This window comes from Thermobia domestica, chromosome 11 (assembly GCF_964235325.1).
Source record: "Thermobia domestica chromosome 11, izTheDome1.hap1.1, whole genome shotgun sequence".
Lineage (NCBI taxonomy): Eukaryota > Metazoa > Arthropoda > Insecta > Zygentoma > Lepismatidae > Thermobia > Thermobia domestica.
In genome coordinates, this window is record NC_137464.1 from 229,897,463 (window position 1) to 229,918,612 (window position 21,150).

A 21,150-nucleotide genomic window follows, 5' to 3' on the forward strand; every position below is an offset into this window, starting at 1 on the left:
CATAATTTTAAAGTTCAAATACAAAATTCTTCCTGCGAACCACAAACAGCTCTCAGCAAGCGAAATCCAAAGAACACTAGCTAAAATTCAGGCACACCTACAATATGCCAAAAGTTAAAAAAAAAAAATTAAAAATCCTGAAATAGTTTCAAGATAGTGGCCCAGGATAACGAATATCTTATCTGAGGATACTGATACGTGGAAGTTGCTGTCACTATGAAACATTAAAAATGCTATTACATAAAAAAAAACTACTATAACCGACTAATTCAAATATTAATCTAATCTGATGCAACGAATTTTAACGCATATAAAATATAAAACAAAACAACTCTTTAATCAAAGAGGATTGATGACTTTGCCTCTGGTTGAACAAGGACAAGAATAATGACTGGTCAAGGATCTGCTATCTAAATACCACTTTCCATATTCCAAACTCTGGACAAAACATAACTGAACTTCAAACTAAAGTTGAATGACTAGTTACTTAATTAACAGGGTATGAAAAATTAGCCTATTAATCAAGACTTTCATAAATGCAACCGAAAACCTTAAAACCGTTTCAACCATTAACCAAAATGGACAGTATCGTAGTATAAAGCACAGAAGAAAAATATTTTGCATTGTGTTATCCGTAGGTGTTCTTCCATGAAAATAAAGTTTTCTTTTCGATTAATTTTTACACCCCCCTCAAACATATTTATATAGATTTTTAACCCCCCAAATATTTCAATGACGCAGTTTGCGCCATAGCCCCCCTTGTGGGCACCCCAGGTTTCGCACACGACAGAATAAAGTCACTTATAACTCAGGCACTATTAGTCCTGCAGTAATATAAGTATACGTTTTTTGAAGGAGTATAAAATGACGAAAAACTTTTAGAGGGAACATTTTTTCGAATTCCATCTTGTAAAGAATATGTGGCTACAAAACTGAACCAAAACTGAGTAAAAATGAAAATAAGAAGTAAACCATCATATTTAGCTCAAAAATGCAATAAAATTAAATTGTAGAAGACAATTAGACAAACAAAATGAAAAAAGTTTGGATGCTCTAGCTCCAATGGTTACGGAGTTATAGTGATTAACATAAACGGCTGAAATTTCGGCTTTCTCTCCCACCCCCTCCCCTCCCGTAAGGGATTTTTTTCTGGTATCCGGCATTTTTGTGATCAGTGATGGGTATATATTCAAAAAATATCGGATGCCAAATTGTTACATGATTTGCCCTTAAACTCGAAAAGGAGAGCATTTTTGTCAAGTTGATGTCTAGACTATTATTACTACCTATTCTGTCCGGTAGGTCCCAGGATTGATGAGCTATTTTTTATTCGGGCTTGGAAATGTTCCTTACACGTTTGTCGATCTTCAGTTTCTTCTCTTAAGAGCCTGCCTCACTAAAAATAATACAAAATTTACCATTTTTTCTTTTGCTTGTTTATTCATAACTGAAAGGAGATAATAAACGGCAACTTATCACAATCATAGATAATGTTATTCCACAACAGAGAATATGAACCTGAAGAATGTTCAGTGTTGCCATCCATAGAAATTACAGTGTTGCCAGAATAACAATTACCCTAAAATCTAAGTTAAGGCAGCGACTAGAAGAACGAACCCAACTGCATTTGATTACGTATCATGTTGTTTTGGTTTGCTGTGAACTACTTTTTAGATAGCATTATTATTTAATTTTACTAACTGTATGTTAAAACTATTTTGTTTATTACAAACCAAATACAACTATTATTTAATACAACTATTATTATCTCCTTTCACTTATGAATAAACAAGCAAAAGAAAAATGGTAAATTTTGTATTATTTTTAGTGAGGCAGGCTCTTAACTCCTAATATTTTCTTCTATCATCGATCAGTTCCAGTTGCATTCTTCTTCTTCCTACTCTTCTCTTGCTTTCCTTTTATTTTTTCCTCTATGGCGTCAAGAAATTTCTTGGCAAGATGTGCCTAATCCAATTGCCTTTCCTACAAAGGATGGTGACTATGAGCGTCCTCTTTTTTACTACCCAGTTTAAAAATCTTCATTTGTTATTTTCTCCGTTCATTTTCCTCCAACACAACATTTCGAAGCTTTCTATTCTTTTCTAACTTCCGTAATGTCTATGTCTCTGAACAATTCAATAATCCGTATATAGGTATAGCACTTAACGAGCTTCTTCATTTATCCAATGTTAAGCCTGCTATTTAGGAGTCATCTTTTCTTGTTGAATCCGTCTTTGGATGCGGCAATTCTTGACCTGACCTTTTTTGGTACCTTAAATGTCTCTCGCCAAAAGACTTCAAAGATATTTGAACTGATCGACGTTTTCAATATCTCTCTCTCTTTGTTCTATTCTGATCCGTAAGAACATGTTTTTACGGAAAATTCTCATGACTTTCTACTTTTCGATGTTGATTTCCATTCCATATCGTTTCTCAGTGTCAACGATTTTATCCATCATCTCCTGTAATGGATAAAATAGTTCACACCTAGCTATAATAACCGTCTTATCCGAATACCTGACATTGTTAAGGATTTTGCCCTCTAGTCTTGAAATCTCCAACTTTCAGTAATGCTTCCTTCATTAAACATTCACTGTAAACTTCAATAATTGGGGTGGCATACTATATCCTTGTCTGACTCCTCTCTCATGTACAGGTTGTGAATGAGTCAATAATCCCTTCGGTGATCCTGATTCTTTAAGTATTTTCAGTAGTTTGGTCCAATTGACCGGTCGAAAACTTTTTGTCAATCAATGAAGCACAAACACAACAGTTCTCTTATGTCAGGAACTCAGTCGGATATAATTCTCATCAACCCAATTCCAACTCTAGTGCATTTCCCTTTACGGAATCCAATTTGAACTTCCTTCAACATCTCTTTTATCTTACTTCCAGCCACCTGTTCTGTATGCATCTAATAATATTTCCAATGTGAGAAATAAAGTTAATGATTCTGTGATCACTGCCTTTCTTTGCTTGCTTTTCCTTAAGTAATGCAATCATCGTAATTTTGAAAATTCTTTGGTCATTCTCCACTCGGGTACATTTTGCTAATAAGTGAAGACAGTAATTTCATTGCATTCTCTCCTAATTCCTTGGGCAAATCCACTGGTATGTCATCGTTTCTAATGCCCTTCCTCCTTCGCACGTCTTTGATGGCTTATACTACTTAACTTTGCAACATATTGCATCCTTTTTTCTTCTTCATTCTCCTCTTCCTCTGTTTCGATCGTAATATCTTTAAGGCGGTTCTTCTGGTCATATAGATCCTTTATGTATTCCTTCCAGGTCCTAAGGATTCCTTGATGATCAATGGCTACATAACCTTGTTGATCTTCGATTCCAAATGTGCGTATAGGGTCTACTTCTTTAACTTTCCCTCTCAATTCCTGTGCTTTCTGATACATTAGATCATATCTTTCGCCCCGTTGAAGTTTAATTATTTCTTCATATATCTCTTCCATTTACTTACCTCTGGTTCTGTCAGTTTCTCTTCTCAGTTTATTATTCAGCCTTCTGTATTCTATGGTTTTCGCCCTTCTGTATTCCTCAATTTTCTTAAGCATCGCTTCAGTTACTCATGGTTTTCTCGGTGCTCCTTCTATCTGGACAATGTTGCTGTTGAGCGTATTTAGCAGAATCTGCTTAACTTTCTCCCAACTATTTTCTACGTTGTCTAACATACTATCCATTGCACATAAAGTATTTTCTATCTCTTCTTTCATATCACTGTTCATACTTCTTAGTTGTTTTAAATTCCATTTTCGATCTCTTTTTTTCCATTTTTTATTGATCTTAACCAGGTTTGAACTTCTACCACTAGGCTAGGTTGCAGAATATTGTGCTCCGATTGAATGCCCACTCCTGACAGTGTATTCACATCCGGTACACAATCCTGAAACATTGATTGACAAGAATGTAATCAATTTTGTAGTGTTTCTTGTCTCCTACACTTTTCCACCTGTAGAGCTTGCTTCTTCTTTTCTTAGACCATGTATTTGTCACCACCATATCATGTTGCCTACAAGAGTCGATTAGAACCTGGCCCCGTCCACTTCTTATGCCTAATCCAAATGATCCCACCACTTTAGTCGCAGCTTCTTTCACCACGCTATTGAAGTCTCCCATTATTAACGCGTAAAACTTACCTCTTCGCTGCAATATGTCACTAATCTCATCATATATTACTTCTAGTTCATTGTCATTATGGTCAGTTTTTGGCATACATATTTGTATGTATTATCACAATGTCCACAGGTTTCCCACTCAGCTTTACAAACATCAAGCGGTCACTACAGCATTGAACTTTGGTTATGGTTTTTAGTATTTCTTTTCTCATTACCATCGCCTTTACCATTCTCGGTCTTAACTCAACCTAAATAGAATATTGTGTAATTTCGCGACACTTCTTTTCCATACTTGATTCTAAATTTCCATTGGGCATTTGTAGCACTTTTTGTTTTCTCAAATTATAGCACACAAAAGACCTTCTTATGTTGAGAAAGCGCCAGCTACAGAAAATTGAACTATTGGAAACATCTGCAATAAAAAAAATAACTTTACTCTTTAAAATAATATACTTCGTTACTCGACAGTGCAAATGCTTTGTCTACAATAACTTTTTAAAGTGGGTCCAAATTTCAGGGTCTATGTACACACTGCTACCTGTAAAAGTAGACATTGTATCATACTTACTTTCTATTTACTCACACTAAGTTAGGCCATTTAATGTTGAATTTACCATACATAAGTAGCTATTTAACTAAGTACGTGTTTCGACTTACTAATATGCCAGGAAATAATTAATTGTCTAAAAATGCGCTTCATAAACTTTTCAGGAATGAAATTTATCCCAAAACTTATTTTCACATAGTACTAAATACATTCGCATGGTTGTCAACTTATGTTGGTGAAAAGTCACTAGGTTACAGTCGAAAGTATAGACTTCCGTATTTAATATTACTGTATTCACTGTCAAAATTATTAAACAACTAGCTATTTTGACAAACAACTAATTTATTAAACAACTAGAGGTAAACGGCCCTGCGATTTTTGCGTTCTATTGTTTACCGAAAACAATAGAAGGCAAAACATACGGAACACCTTAGGTGACTCCTGTCGGCAACCTCAAGATACGTACAAAACAATTTTAAAACATTGACTATAGTCGAGAGTCGACATTCGTAGGTTAGGGGAATTTTCTTTCCGCTGCCAAAAGTAGACTTACACAGTGAAAGGGTTAAAAACTATTAACTCAAGATAAAAAAAAAAAACATTGCTAAGAAATTTGTAAGAAAGGCATGCATCTACAGGTGGCTGGAGAAACACCGGAGGCACATCTCTGAACAAAATATGAGCTACAGAGTTGTGATCTAAAACAAAATAAAGACCACTATGTTTGTTGGCCGAACTCGGGTAGGTACAGGCTTGATTCAGCAATATGTCCTACTTTATTTCTTGGCAACTATTGGCCGGATCTATACCAAATTTTGTGAGCAAGTAGCTCATCGCTTAACTATAAAGTACGCTATTGGTGGCCGAATTCGACCACGTACAGGTTCTGCTCAGCAACAAATTCTATGTTCCACAGATTTGGACGTAGAACTTCTGAGTTCGGTTCACCGACTCTGTTTAACTTGTTATAGCTTTCAGTAACTTAGAGCAAAATAGATGAGATTGTTCTTTCCCGTTGCTTCAGTTTCGCTAAGTGAAATAACATTGCTCTGCCAATTCAAATATCGATTACATTGTGGCTCCATTTACCGACTGGCTAAGCGATGTGAGAGATCTTGTATAAAACAATGAGATTACACAATGATATTTCTTCAATATAGTCTAATGAACGGGCTCGTTTACTTTCTTAAACAAAGCACAATTTAATCTTTAGAATACCACATGTCTAAACGCCTTTATCCAAATTAGTTACCAAGACAGTTAAGCCCATTTCGGTGGTTTGAAATATCAGTAGAAACAACTTTGACTCTAATTATATATATATATATATATATATATATATATATATATATATATATATATATATATATATATATATATATATAACATAAGGCAGAATCAGATTTCAGAAAAGCTTTCGTCTGTTCACATTACATTACGGTGTTTGTATTCTATTTTAAACATTTCAAGTAGAAAATTCAAAGCGATAGAGAAATACAATTTCAAGTAATACTTAACATGTTTTTTGTCTCAGTCTTAATGAATTTGAGCGTGTGTTTGTGTAGCGAATGTCTGTTATGTTACTCAAAAGTGTTTGACAATTCTAGGCTAAAAGAGGAAAGGTTAATTGGATCACGCCTAATGTAGATTATGATGACCAAAATCAAGAAATCCACTAGTTGAGTGCAGCAATCTGTAATGTACACACGATCAGTCTATTCGAATTAATTTTATAACTGTTTGATTCTAAATCTTGATGACCGAATGTGACTAATATTCGTACATTGGTACTAACTATCGTTGAATATCGACGTCTCTCTTGTCGTTCCAAATCTCTCCAACCAAGATTGACTGTGACGAAATAAAGTGACGTATTTATACAACAAAGATGCATGCACTGGAGCTCGTGGCTCCCAAAATTCGGGCTGAAATCATTACACGTGCATATGAGATTTCACTGAAGATGTCTTAGTAAACAAATTCTTCCTAAAGATTGAGCCTCATGTTAGCACTCTGAATTTTATATCACAAAAATTATTACAGAAAATCTTTCAAAGAATTTACAACATGAACAATCTTCATAGACTGTGTTTAAAAACAAACTTTGATATCCTTCCAAAACTAAAAATTAACATACACAATATTTCCAATATTGTTATTTTCAAATATCAAAATATTAAGATTCATTGACACTGTAGTGTACGAAGAACAGAACGCTTCGGCCCAGCAACTAGTATTGTATAATAATGAATAATCATTTCTCTTTTCATTGCATGCAAATCTGAAGATACGTATTAAAATATCCAATATATCAAGAACATTTTAGAGGGCTACCAGGAACTCCTGTCCGTTTCATTAACGAAAATAAACATTTCAAATATCACACAAAGGCGGCCATGAGACGCTTAACGGAATTAATAGACGCTCTGGATGACGCTGAAAGTTGTATTAATGTTATTTTCAAAATAGGAAAAAGACATGCACCATATAACTTAAAGGATGAAGATTTTGCCGTAAGTACTATGCCTATATTATTTGTTATGTTTTACAGTTTGTGTAGTGAGATCTGAATAGAAGGATCTGCCTAGCGCCAATCGTTTTCTGCCTGAATTTCCGATACTTGAAATGTTATAACTAGGAAAATTAGAGCAAATATTTTTTAAAAAAAATATTTAGTGTTTGGAATTATTAGGTTTTAATTAAACTTATATTGCACATGCTCTAATTGAGCGATATATTTTCCCATTTATTGTATTCTTGTATGAATATTAATTAATTAATTACCCTTTATTTTAATTAAATATTATTATTACAGACTACATCAGAATCTATACCTCATGAATTATAGTACTCTATGCGACACTACTACTTATTTATTAATGCTTTTACCAATTTTATATTTAATTGAAGTCTAATTATTATTTAAATGAGCTGTATCTGGTGATTGTTAAATAAATAACCATATAATAATATTATTTTGTAAACATCCTATACTTACGGCGAGTCTTAAACTTTCTATGATGGGTCTATAAGACACTTGATGACGTCAGTAGCAAGCTTTCTCACGAGGCTTTGGAGAAAGTGATACACTTATCAAAGCGATATATTTATATGTTTTTGTTTATATTTAGCTGTCAGCCAGTCAAATGAACACCCTTCTTGAGAAGAGCATATGAGTGAAAAATTATATTTACAGAAAAGACAATGATGGACTGAGGGTAGTGTGGGAATCATAGAGAGGTAATTATTGTTTTATTAATCTGTGGGCGCCAGGTCATTTAATTGAAAGGATCATACAGTAAAATCCTAAATTAAGTGATTCGGGGACCAAACACTCACAACAAGTGAAAGTTTCACTCGTTGCCGGCCAAGGTAGCAAATAACAGAAATGCGCTTGCTCGCAATCTGCTCAGAAATACAGATAAACCACGTACAAGGAACGCTAACAACTAATAGCATGCGACAATAAACCAAGTGCATGATTCAAAACCACTGAGTTAAAAATCACAAGATTTATTAGTCTGATGCCCAATACTCATTAATAAGTACAAAGATATTACAATATAAAATTGATTGAATAAATATTCGTCCAATGTTTTCACAATAGTTTTTACAAATGTTTTCTATAAAATACTTATATCACACAGTGAAGCACATGCTTTCCCTTCTTTCTTTTGTGGGAGCCCACTACTCAGCGTTGCCAACCTAATTAGTAGATATTATCGTATGTAACACTTAAAATTATCAATTTTTGTCGTAAAATTATCGTAAACTTTGTTTCTAGTCTTAATATAAATCGTTATTATTATTATTATTATTATTATTATTATTATTATTATTATTATTATTATTATTATTATTATTATTATTATTAAGAGGAAGCAAACACAAATGTTTACAGCTAAAACTATATTCTACAATCTGCATAGGAAACAAGATTGAAGCTTAATTCTTTAGTAGTCTATCAAAAAAATCTTTCAGCACTTTATGTGTTTACTTGAGAAAACTTATCTACATGAAGTAGCTAGTACTTACCCCTTCTTGATCGGCTTCCTATGTGCCTGTCATAGTCCCCAATTTGATCACGTGACTCCAGTACAAATACTAGTAGTGGTTTGGCTCAATTTTACGTTATGTTTCATCTTATACAGTATCGGTTTCAAAATATATGTTGCACTACAATGATCCGATTAAACAATTATCTCTTGATAATAAGCATGTGTAAGCATGTGAATCAGCTTTATGATTTTAGGCTACGATAAAAGTAAAATCTACCTAAAAGTGTAATATAAAAATATTTAAATACTACTTATTAATTTTAATTTGCGTACATTATTTCCTTCTCTAGATGTTGGTTATTTTTGTAATGTTTTGAGTAATTTCGTCATATATGTTGCAAAATCTATATTCTTTTTCACATAATGAATGATTTTTTTTCGAATTTCAGATACTTTCAGAATTATCTTTGTTTCTATCAGGAATTGTTAAATTATCGTATACTTTCCAATTATCGTATAGCAGCTATCGTTTATCGTACAGGATTCAAAACTATCGTATATGTTGGCAACGCTGCCACTACTTGCTCCGTCCAGAGCCGAATCTCAAGTTGACGAGTGGCTTCCACTGCTTGTTGATTAGCCGCTTCGTAGGCTCGCCTGGATAGCAGCGTTGCCAGTCGGTAGAGTGACGTCACTTAGATTTATGGCTGCTCAAGGTCAAAAACGTGCTGGCCGAGGCGAGCTTCCACATTATTCTGTTCCAGTGTTGGCAGGGTAGTTAGTTACTTTGCATTGCAGAATGTGACGTTGCAGTGTCTCAGAGTTATGAGGTATACGTCTGTGTATAAAACACAAATATAAAATTCTAGTAAATATGCGAAAATATTGTCGCTCACATCGTGCTCTTGGGTTTTCTCGGGGTACTCCCATTTCTTCCCACTTTCTCGTTCCACCACTTCTTCCATCATTCACTTTCTTTAATCATCGTTCCCTTATCTTAAAAGGCATAATAATGGGACGTTAAACTCAACGATTTCATTCCACTTTCTGTAATCATAGTTTCCCTTATCCTAAAAGACATAATCATGGGACGTTAAACTCAACGATTTCATTCCACTTTCTTTAATCATCGTTTCCCTTATCTTAAAAAGCATAATAATGGGACGTTAAACTCAAAGATTTCATTTCATATTTTTCTAGATGATGAGGAATAGCCGGGAAAGATATACGGTAGGTAGGACAGAGGAATGCGAAATGCGAGACAGATGGCGTGCCGTTCGAGAATCTTGAGGCATTGATAAAAAGAGCTGGCGGTGCTGACATCCATGCATTGTGTCCATGGATGAGAAGAGGGCGTAAAAACACTATATAAGTGAGTAGTGAGAATGGCATTGAAGGGCAAGTAGAAGGTAGAAGGTATAGGTGAAGGTAGAGAGCACCCCATTTGAATAAATGGTTAGGTTAAACAATACTTCAGAAAGGTAGCATCGCAGGCGCTGTCCTAGCACAGGCCCGTCTGCACTTCGTTAACCCTGTCTTACTATGAAAACAAGAAACCAGAACGAATCGGGGGAGTAAGACTTTTATTTACTTTTTTCTTAAAGGTTTACCCGTTTAAATAGTTGTATCCAGGGCCGACCCTAGGCAATTTTTCGCCCTGTACAATGGCGTCATTTGCCGCCCTCTCTTTCTCCAGAAAGAACAAATTTAAAAACAACGATTTTAAGTATGCTATCTCATCATGAACAATGAAGAGGAGGGGAAAGTGAACTCACACTCAGAAAGGCGTAGGCACTACAAATACAATCTCGTTGGGTTTGCTTTTTTCTTTAAATAATAATGAAAATGAAAAGAAATCTTTGAGTTTTACGTCCCACGATTATGCCGGTTAGGCTAAAGGAGACGGTGATGATGAGTAATGAATGAAATGGTGGAATGAAGAAAGTGGGAGGAAGCGGGAGAACCCCGAGGAAACCCACACACACGGTGTTTGTCCACCACAAAGTTCACTTGGCGGGGGCTGGGATCGAACCAGCGACCCCAAGCACCAGAGGTGAACGCTCTACCACTGAGCCACCGCGGTCCCCTTTAAGTAATAATCCCTAATATTAGTGAAAGATAAAGCAAACACATATGCAGGGGAAAGATAGTGATCCTTTTTAAAGAATTCAATATCAAGCTTCAATCTCAATATATTAGTATGCAATACCAGTACAACTAGCTCTTTTACCTTTATTTCTTGATTTTCCTTATACATCTGTTAAAAAATTTAACAAAAATGTTTTCACCTTCAATGATAAAGAACTTGTTTGTGACAAAGACAAGTCTAGTTTCGATATCTAAACTGTGATAACAAACTAAATGGAACAGGTGTTCGCTATTGTTCGAGAATTGTGTTCTTGTATTTGGCAACAATCAAGCAGTTCATGCTGGGATTTATTTGACTATTTGCTTTAGCAGTGTCCATGTGACCTTAAACTAATGCAACCTAAACATGATTTATGGATGTAGTATTAAAATAGAAGGCTAGCTTAGTAAATTTAACTACCATTATCATGAAGTCTGTTTCTAACAAGAAATATTTATTTTAAATAATATGGTTATGACATGTTTTGCCGCCCTCGAAACTTTCCACCTCGTGCAAATCCATGTGTTGTACAGTACATATGGTAGAGGTTGCATCCATTCTTCGGTAAGAGAAAGAGAAGGAAACAGGAGAAGCAAATTGTATCACTAGAGAGTCTAGGTGCAGTTTAGTTATAAATTTGTGTATTATCTTTTTTCTGTATTCTCATAGGAATTGGCACTGATTTAGTTAGACCATTTTTCAATCGCAATGGTTGCTGGTCCAGACGTTATGGTTTGCGTCAAGAGCATAGTCATGCTGAAGCTGCAGAGTCTGAAAAGAATAGATACAATACCAAGATACAGGACAATGATTACGATAAAACAAGGGTGAGAAAGATATAAGGTTTGATATAGTTGAATAGACGACAGTGGTAATGATGGGTGATATGAAGATGAAGCGCTACGACACCAGAATACATGGATGAGATTAGTGACGCGAATGTCATTATTTTCTGTTCCCAGTGTTGCCAACAAGTTGATACAAAAAGTCGCTAAATAGGAGATGAAATGACACCAGTTTTGGGTGAAAAGTCCTTAAAAAAAAAAAATTCGTGGAATTTTGCCTTTATATACCGGATGCGTCATTTATAATGTCAAAACTTGATGACGAAGAAAACAAAAGAGAGAGAGAAGCGAAACTTTGCATGAAGCAACTATACAAAGGGGCACATTGGTAGACGTATTTTTTGACATCACCAGATGAACAGTGTTGCCAACCCAATATAAAGTTATGATTTTTTAAATGGAAGGACCTCAATTGTATTTCATAATTTAATTCAACACTAAAAAGGAAGACGAAAGATATGCCACCCGCAGGTCAGTGTTGCAAACTTCTCGAGAAATAACGTTAAATATGTGTCACATTTAAACGCCTTTTGCACACATAGGAAGGGAGGTACACACTAGTTTTGCACAATAATTTAAATATTGGCCAGAACGGTTTAAATTGATACCAAGTTTAGATGGGTCCGTTAAACAGTGTTGACATAACAGAAAAGACAAAAGTCGAGTTTGGATATGGTACAATAACTCGAAAAAGGCCGTAAGTACATTACGGTTTAAAATTTATAGGACAATTTGTTATGTCATAAGAAGCATTCTCACGTTTATTTGAAGTCGATAAGTCAAGTACTTACCGAGATATTCGGAATTTTGTAAAAGCTGAGAATTTTGCGCTCTAAAGTTGGTAACGCTGTCTCAAAATCCTACTTTTCCCCTCAACGTTGAGGAATTCGTAAAGAAGTGGTTGAAATAAAATATAAATATTAATAAACATACATACGATGAAAAACTTTTTTCAGTACTTGAAATGACTGATTAAGCGTAATTTACTGGATATGAAAAAAAAAAGTAAGGAAGTAATAGGACTTCATATGACAAAATAGTACAAAGACGTAGAAGACATGTAGGTACACCTTGTCTCAAAAAGGTTGAGCGCATTCTTTATTGGTGTTTTGAGGCAAAAATTTTCTAAGTCCAGCTTCGGGTATCTTCGGGAAAAAATAAGCCAGGTTCGAACCTCCAAGCCAGCCTTTGCAATCGGGAAAAAGTTTGCAGATGTGTTTTTCTTCTTTTAAATATAATAAGACTTGTTACCAAGTGTTTAAAAAAGCAACATTGATTGAAATACTTAATGATACAATATTTCGAAACCTTTTATTAATGTGAGCACATGCTTGTTTGTCATTTAGCTTTCTATACGTAATGGAACATTTAAATACGTTAAAGAATCTTTCCATATGTAAAAGAATGCTCAAAGTTAAGAAATAGAACATAATTATCGCCTGAGTACTAAAATAAAAGTCAAAGTAGAACAGAAACAGCGTTTGTAATGGATATGAATGTCATAATTATCTTGAGATCCGTTATACATCGCTAGAAGCTTCGTTCTAGAAGTCCTTGAGTTAGCTCATTAATAAGCTGTCGGATTTCAAATCATAAGGTTGTGAGTTCGAATCCCATCTGGCTCAGTACTTTTTTTAAAATTATATTTTCCGCAATGCATGAAAAATTATATAAAATAATTACATTAAAATACATAAGTTGTTTATATATAATATAATAATTGCAGAACATAGTAATTATTATGTTTAAAATATAACATCTGAGATAATTTTCACAGTAGGTCGGTATTATATATGAGGATGTAAATACAAGTTAAGAAACTCGTTCAATAGCAATAAATAAATCATGTAGTGTATTTATTTGCAGCTATTTGTCATATAGAGAGTAATTCTCAACATTCATAATATAGAATGTCATTTATGTTCTTGAAATGTTATTCGATGCATAAACAGAGGGTATAAACAGAGAATCCAAAGTCGGAACGCTCGCAAAAAAATTCATGAACCCCAAAGGTCACGTGAGCAGACTGGAATTGTCCTTATGAAGCATGCCACAGCAGAAAGTCTTTACATAGATTTTCAATTCAATTCCTGATATATGCTTTTGCAATGTGGAAGTGGTGATGCCTTGAGTCGTCCTCTCTCGCTCGCTCGCTCGCTCACTCTCTATTTATACAGAATATAAAAGTGGATTTATGTGTGTGTTTCAACATAATTCTGATATATCCAGAGCAATTTTAACTATATTTCTTACAGTCTGGAAAAAGAGTACTGTCGGGATACATATCAAAAATGCTAGAAACGGGTCGATATTATTATTGAATCCATAGTTTCGTGGTCGCTTAGGTGAATAGCTCTACTTTCAATTCAAGTCCAATTAAGCTCCCATTAGCACCCAGGGTGGTTACGTAGCGACATAAAGATATCGAAATCAACCGATATTAGAATCGAATCGTAAGTTTTCAGCGCCGCTAACAGTGCAGCATTTCCCATTAGTCCACATTAGTCCCATTGCCTAGAGGGCAACATATTTGCAGAGTGCAAATTTTAAAACTTGAATAATATTTTAATTTTTTTCCGTATGAAAAAGTTAAAAATCATGAGTAAATATACTATTTCACGAACAATCCTCTTTTACTATTCTAATATGTTTAATAATAGCGTAAGAAATGTAATAGTAATTCAGAACATGTTTCACAGTTGTTATTTTTTCTTACATAGTTGTAGCTGTAGCATGTAGTGAGTGGAATTTAACTGTAATAAATTCACTAATTAACCATATTCGAATTAAGTTTTATTTTTAAGTTCGGAATGAAGGGGCGGAGAAATATGGAGTTATTGGGGGCATTGAGCTTTTCTACATTTTACTTTCAAGATCTCCATTTTTCTTTTGTCATTTGTTCCTAATAAAAAAAGTTCAGTCACTTTTGGATTGTCATAGGATAGTAGGAGTTGGATTTTGGGATGCAGCCTGTGAGATTCTAGAGGAGCTAACTGCTTGAAAAAATATTTTTGAATCATCTGTAACATATGAAATAAGGATATGTATCATAAAAAAAATTGAAAGTAATTATGTCTGCGTAATCATCACGGTCAAATTGCAAAGTCAAATGAATTGACGTTTGGTATATAATCAGGCTCCAATCCCAACTGGGAAGTTATCATACGCGTGTCACTTTCATTATAATACATATCCTTAGGGGGAGTAGAAGTCCGAATTTTTGCGAAAAATTTAGTATCTCACAAGCCGTTCAACTGAGAGCTGAAATTCAGCATATAACTCTTTATTAAAAATAAAGAGAATATGCCCTGGCATTTTTTATAATTGTCCTTTATGAGCGGGGGGACGGGGGTGCATTTTCTATATATTGAAAATTGGTAGTAGGTTGATTTGTAAAAATAATCGAAAACGATTGATATTAGTTGAGAAAAAAATTGAGTAATGCAAACTAAAGTTCTTTTTGAATTTTCTACCCACTGCTTTCTATTTATAATTGCTGAAGCTGGTGTTTAATATATGGAGCGTTCCGAGCATAAGGCAATCAAGCCATAAAGTTAGAGAAAAATGGCCATAAAATTTGTATTCTAAACTTAATTACATGGGCATTTTCAATTAGTACGGCATGCTTAATTATATAGAAAATTAGTTTCTCTCTCTTTTTTTTACGTTGGTCTACTTTTCCTTGATTCGAAACTTTTAAATTTCACCCTATTTTCTACTGAAATGTGTCTGTAAGGCAACAAAGAAATGATTACATATGATAAATTTAAATTCATTTTAATTCGGAAGATGAGAAACACTTTGCCATTATATATCGTAAAGGTCAGACCCACCAGTATTGTAACAAAGAGGTGCTTGAGCCAATGACGGTAGAAATTCAAACTCCGATAAGTGATAATTTCACAAATCTCTTTAGTCAATGGAGAGGAGGACGTGGGTCATTGGTCAGAGTTGATGTCGATGGGTTTTGGTGGGTCGGAGTTGGTCGCAATGGTTCAGAGTGGTTCATAGTTGGTGGTGGGTCAGAGTGGATCACGATGGTTGATGGGTCAGAGTGGGACAATGGGTCATTTGGGTGGTGGGTCATAGTGGGTCATGGTGGGTCGTGGATCAAATTTTCATTGACCCACACCATCTCTGGTTAAAATTGTACTAAAGATAAGAGACACCGAAGATGCATGTCGGCTATTATGCTCAAATTTTGCGCATGGATAGTACTCCACCAGAAAGCAATAAATCTGAAACGGTTCACGGTATGACCTCCTAGAACTCGAGATGTAGGGGTTTGTCTGATTGGCTAAATTAAGACGTCAATGATTTATCCTTCAACAACCAAGCTTTTTATGATCGTTTCCGTGGGGAAGTCAGAAGAACACGTGCCTAGTAATCGTAATATTGATAGTTCGCGTCCATCCCGGGGTATTTGTTTTGTGTTTTTTTGTTTCACCTAAATATAAACAAATCACACATATAGGCATTTTAACATATTTTGGGAGAGTAATTTTGTGGTTCGTTGGCGTTTCATCGCGTCTCTGCCGCTGGTAGTAAAGTTTTCAAAATGGAACTTGGGCCATCACGGATCGTCGCTGCGGGGCCACCAATTTCTGGCGAGAGGTTAATAGTTGACCATCTGTAGTCCACCGACGCTTACAGCTTAGGATAATGAACGATGTCCTTGCCTTGTAGACTTCATGACTACCGACGTCGGCAGTCAACTAGCTTTTAGTATTCCTTTACTAACCATCTATTGTTCATGTTTGTACACGGTGTTGTCATAATAATAATAATAATAATAATAATAATAATAATAATAATAATAATAATAATAATAATAATAATAATAATAATAATAATAATAATTATTATTATTATTATTATTATTATTATTATTATTTGTAGTAACAGTAGTATAATTGATGATAGAATAATTATTGTCTATGTATTGTCTAGGTAGGACTACACACAGGATTTGGCTCGTTTTGGTTCGACTTGACTCTAATCCGAGTCGAGTTGGAAGATATTTTTCGCGCCGAGTCCAAGAGTAGACCTCAAAGATGTCTGTTTCGAGTCGAGTCGAGTTTCAAAGAAAAGTCGTTCGTGCCCATCCCTACTAATGAGAGCTTAATCGGAGTTAAGCGAAATTGAAAGTCTCACTATTTATCTAAGCGACCCCGAAAACTATGAATCTAATATCGATCATTTTCTAGCAACCTTTTATATGTATCCCCCTCCCATTCGCCATAGGTAACCCGACAGCACTCTTTTTGAAACTATAAGAAATGTGGTTAAAATTACTCTAGGCCAGTGGTTCTCAATCTAATTCCTATCACGATCCCCTTTTATCACACGCTCTTGCCAGCGACCCTTTTATAATTTGTTTTATAATAAGCTTGTGTGGGATTTTTAACATACCTATTTCTATAATAGTAGAATCCATTTTTTTGTTTATAGTGAACAGTGCCATGGAAAATCATTGCCCGGGGCGAGAGTATAGTACGATGTCACCGTATATATGAGTGACGTCGACAGACTAGCTACGAAGCGCCACCATGGTTGGCACGAAGCTCAATAACATTTTCAAAATAAACCCTACCTTTCCTTAATTTTGAGCACATTTTATTACGTTTTTCCTTCTATTTTACACATGTGCACATGCACTTTCCTAACTTGAGTAACACACTTCCTCCGAAATGTGTGGCCCCTCTTTTCGGCGCCCGGCACTGACAGTGGATACAGTAACTGTAATATCTATATTCCCAACGACGAAGGTGCTGGTTCAAGATGGATGTTAAACTCCTTCATTGAAGAGGCCATTAACGTATCCGATCTAAGCCCACAACTTCTTGACCAAATAATAGAATGATCATGCGACAAGTCTTTGCAACTGGTTTTCTGTAACGAAGACTGGGACAAGTTCTGCCTGATGAGGAGAGAAGAATATCCTGGTCTGGTGATTGCTGCTTTAAAAGTAATAATTCCATTTGCTATATCGTACTTGTGCGAAAGTGTTTTTTTTTTTTTTTTATGGTAAACATTAAAACAAAGATAAGAAATCGCTTATCAGTTGAAAATGGCTTGATAATATTCGTCATGAAGATTGAACCGGGCATTACTGCACTAGTGAAATTACACCATGCTTAGGTATCTCATTAGGTTTTAATTTTAATTGTATTTCAATATGCAGGTTTTGTTTCATGTGTATTTTTCTAGTATTTCTATATACAGTTCTCATTAGTTTTATATCATACCTCTTTGATTTAAATTCATTTTTAAACAACTCTACTAACTAACTAACTCTATGGCCTATGGAACCCGGAGGTTCAATGCCGCGTTCACAAAATCTCTACACTGACTTCTATCCTTAGCCAATTGGATCCAGTTTCTACTTTGTATTCTTATCTCTGCGAGATCCATCTTAATATTGTCCTCCCATCTGCCCCTAGGTCTTCCTAATGGTCGTTTTCCGTTTGGTCTTCCAGTCAAGACTTTCAAAGCGTTTCTACTTTCTTCCATTCTACCTACCTGACCTGCCCACCTAAGCCTCCTAGACTTGACGACCCTAACAATGTTGGGTAACCGTATAAATTATGTAGTTCCTCGTTATGAAGTTTCCGCCATTCCCCATTCCCGTTCCTCTTGGGTCCGAATATTCGTCTAAGGATCTTGTTCTCAAATACTTTCAGTCTATGTTCTTCCCTCAGAGTAAGCGACCATGTTTCGCAACCATACAGAACAACAGGCATGATTATCGTTTTGTATATTTTAAGCTTCAAATTTCTCGACAGAATTCGCGACGACAAGAGACTTTGAACCGAATAGTAACACGAATTCTACACCCTTTGAAAATGTTCAGTAGACTTATTTTTTATTGTTCTTTACAGTGTGTATAAAAAATAAAAGTATGCCTATCAGAACAAAATTAAAAATAATATTTAAAAATAATTTCTGGTATTATATTCTAACTATATTTATCTCTCCCGCCTATCTTCGCGATCCCATAGGGGCCGCGACTCCCAGGTTGAGAAACCCTGCTCTAGGCATACATGAGTTATGATGGAACATACATACATACACTTTTATATGTATAAATGCAGATAAGAGAGAGTTGAGAGAGAGCGATTAAGGAATTACCGCTCTCAATCTCTTCACTTTACTTTTGCGATTCGTGAATTTCTTACGTGACAGTTTGGGGCTAGCTAGTTTTTTGTCTTGAACCACGATCCGATTTTCGATATGCTCTACCTAAATGCTGTAATGCGAATATTGAGAAGTTATCTGCGATGAAAGTAGCTGCAAATAAATATATTACATAACTTATTTATAGCTATTACACGATTTTTTAAATTTGTATTCAATATTCACACATAACACACCGACGTTCTGTGAATACCTCAGATGTTATATTTTAAAGATAAGAATTACTTATGTCGTGAAATGATATGAATATATATATTCAACTGATATATACAACTGATGATATGAATATATATATTCAACTCATATATACAACTGATGATATGAAAATATATATACAACTGATGAATTGTAATGTAACTATTTTACATAATTTTCATGCATTGAGGAAAGTAGAATATCATAAAGGAATCTCACTTGAACGGGTATCGAACTCACGATTTAAACGCTCGGTGGTGTACCACTGAGCTAACATGACCGCTTTTCGGAAGCTGCTTCTGAAATATAACTGAGCTCATACGTAAATGCTCTTTTCCGTATGGAAATCACAATGACGAAACGAGAGTGTGAATACATAGTCTCGAAATATTGTATCCAGTGGCGTAGCAGCTGCCCCCGCAACCCCCGCAGTGCGGGGGGCCCCGATGTATAGGGGCCCCGAAGTCTTGCGATGAATAAAGTTTTAAAGAAGTAGAACTTCCACCTTACTTGTGTCGGCTTTACAAGTGGGGCCCCTTCTCTATACTTTGCGGGGGGGGGGCCGCAAAAGTGTGCTATGCCACTGATTGTATCATTAAGTATTTCAATCAATGTTACTTTTTTCTACACTTAATACCATTTCAACATGTCTTATTATATTTAACAGAAGGAAAAACATATCTGTACATCTTTTCTCGATTACTAAGGTTGGCTTTGGAGGTTCGAACCAGCAGCTTTAGTTTACTGTTTTCCGAAGACACCCGAAGTTGGACTTCGAAAGTGTTCGTCTCAAAACAGCTATAATCATATCGCTCAATCTGTTTGGTATATGGTATATGTTTTTATACGTGTAAAGTCAGTATAACAATTCATTCTTTAAACAGCTTTTCGTTTGTATTAATATTCCTTTATAAAAACTGTTTTTATTATTATTATTACGGCGCACCATTTTCAGATTTCTTTCGCGAGTCGTTGACCAAGTCGTTCGCCACCAGCGTTGCCAGACTCACAGCTCGGAATTATTCCAAAACCTGATCGAACTTATGCTAGATTCGGTCAAATTATGCTAGATCCTCATAATTACTAATTCAGGAGTTTAAAAAAAAACAAAGTTGAGATACGAGTTGAGTTAAAATACACAGAGAGCAAGAATGCATGGATAGAACTCAATACTTCACGCACCAAAATTTTAACTCAACTAAATTACTGCAGTCGTTGCCAAACTCAATGGCGTATATATCGTATAAATGAATGCAAAGTTTTTGTTTACATATTTTGAAAGAAAATTACTTCGCAGCATAAGCGGAGTTGGGAATCGTCTGCTGGGGGAGGGGGCAGATTTTTGGTCGGTCTCGGAGCTGTCATTTCAGGAATAAATATGATCATGAAGTCAGAAGTAAAGATAATGAAGTTGTCAAAAAGTTGGGGGGAGAATGGCCCCCATAGCTCCGCCCATGCCTCGGAGTTAAAGGATTAGAAAACCCTGAGTGGAGCCACACACACACAAAAAAAGCCCAAAGCCGTTCCGAACTTACTTAGGAAAATAAGACTGCCTGTATGGTTTACCGAGTGTATGAATCAATGGAAGAGGATACATTTCTGCCGTTCTTTTTCTTCCCACGACCAACTTCTCCAGGTTTTACGGCTTTTTGATAACTTGCTGAAATTGTACTAGATTTTTGCAGGATGCTAAAAGCAAGATGCTAGGTTCTAGAGACATGCAAATTATGCTAGATCTAGCATCATTATGCTAGATCTGGCAACGCTGTTCCCCACAATAGGCGTGTTGTGCAAGTAACCAATCACACGTCAGGTACTAGCTTTTACCTATTGCTTTCTTCTCACAGCTCAGAACATTGGTAACTATGGATAGACGTACAGCAGTAATTACTTTATGGGAGTTGGAAGGTTATTCTGCAACTGCAGCTAGCAGGCGAGTAGGTGTCCCGGCCTCTACAGGAAGGCAATGGATTCGGAAATATGGTGCTAAGGTCAGACTGGTAATTTACGATCTCCTGGTCGTCCGCATGTGTCAACCGAAGCCCAAGATGCGAGATTAGTAAACGAAGCCCGGTTAGACCCACTAAGGACGTCTAGACAGCTAAGGGAAGCT

General features: G+C 35.5%; 1 protein-coding gene across 1 annotated transcript in view; it reads left to right on the forward strand.

Moving 5' to 3' along the window:
* Positions 1–21,150, forward strand: part of LOC145664797 (globin-like) — a 303,771-nt gene that overhangs the window by 275,155 nt on the left and 7,466 nt on the right. Inside the window, exon 3 of the mRNA XM_081731755.1 lies at positions 6,962–7,187. Within this exon, the coding sequence (XP_081587881.1) occupies positions 6,962–7,187 (226 nt within the window). The remainder of the gene's footprint in view (positions 1–6,961; positions 7,188–21,150) is intronic.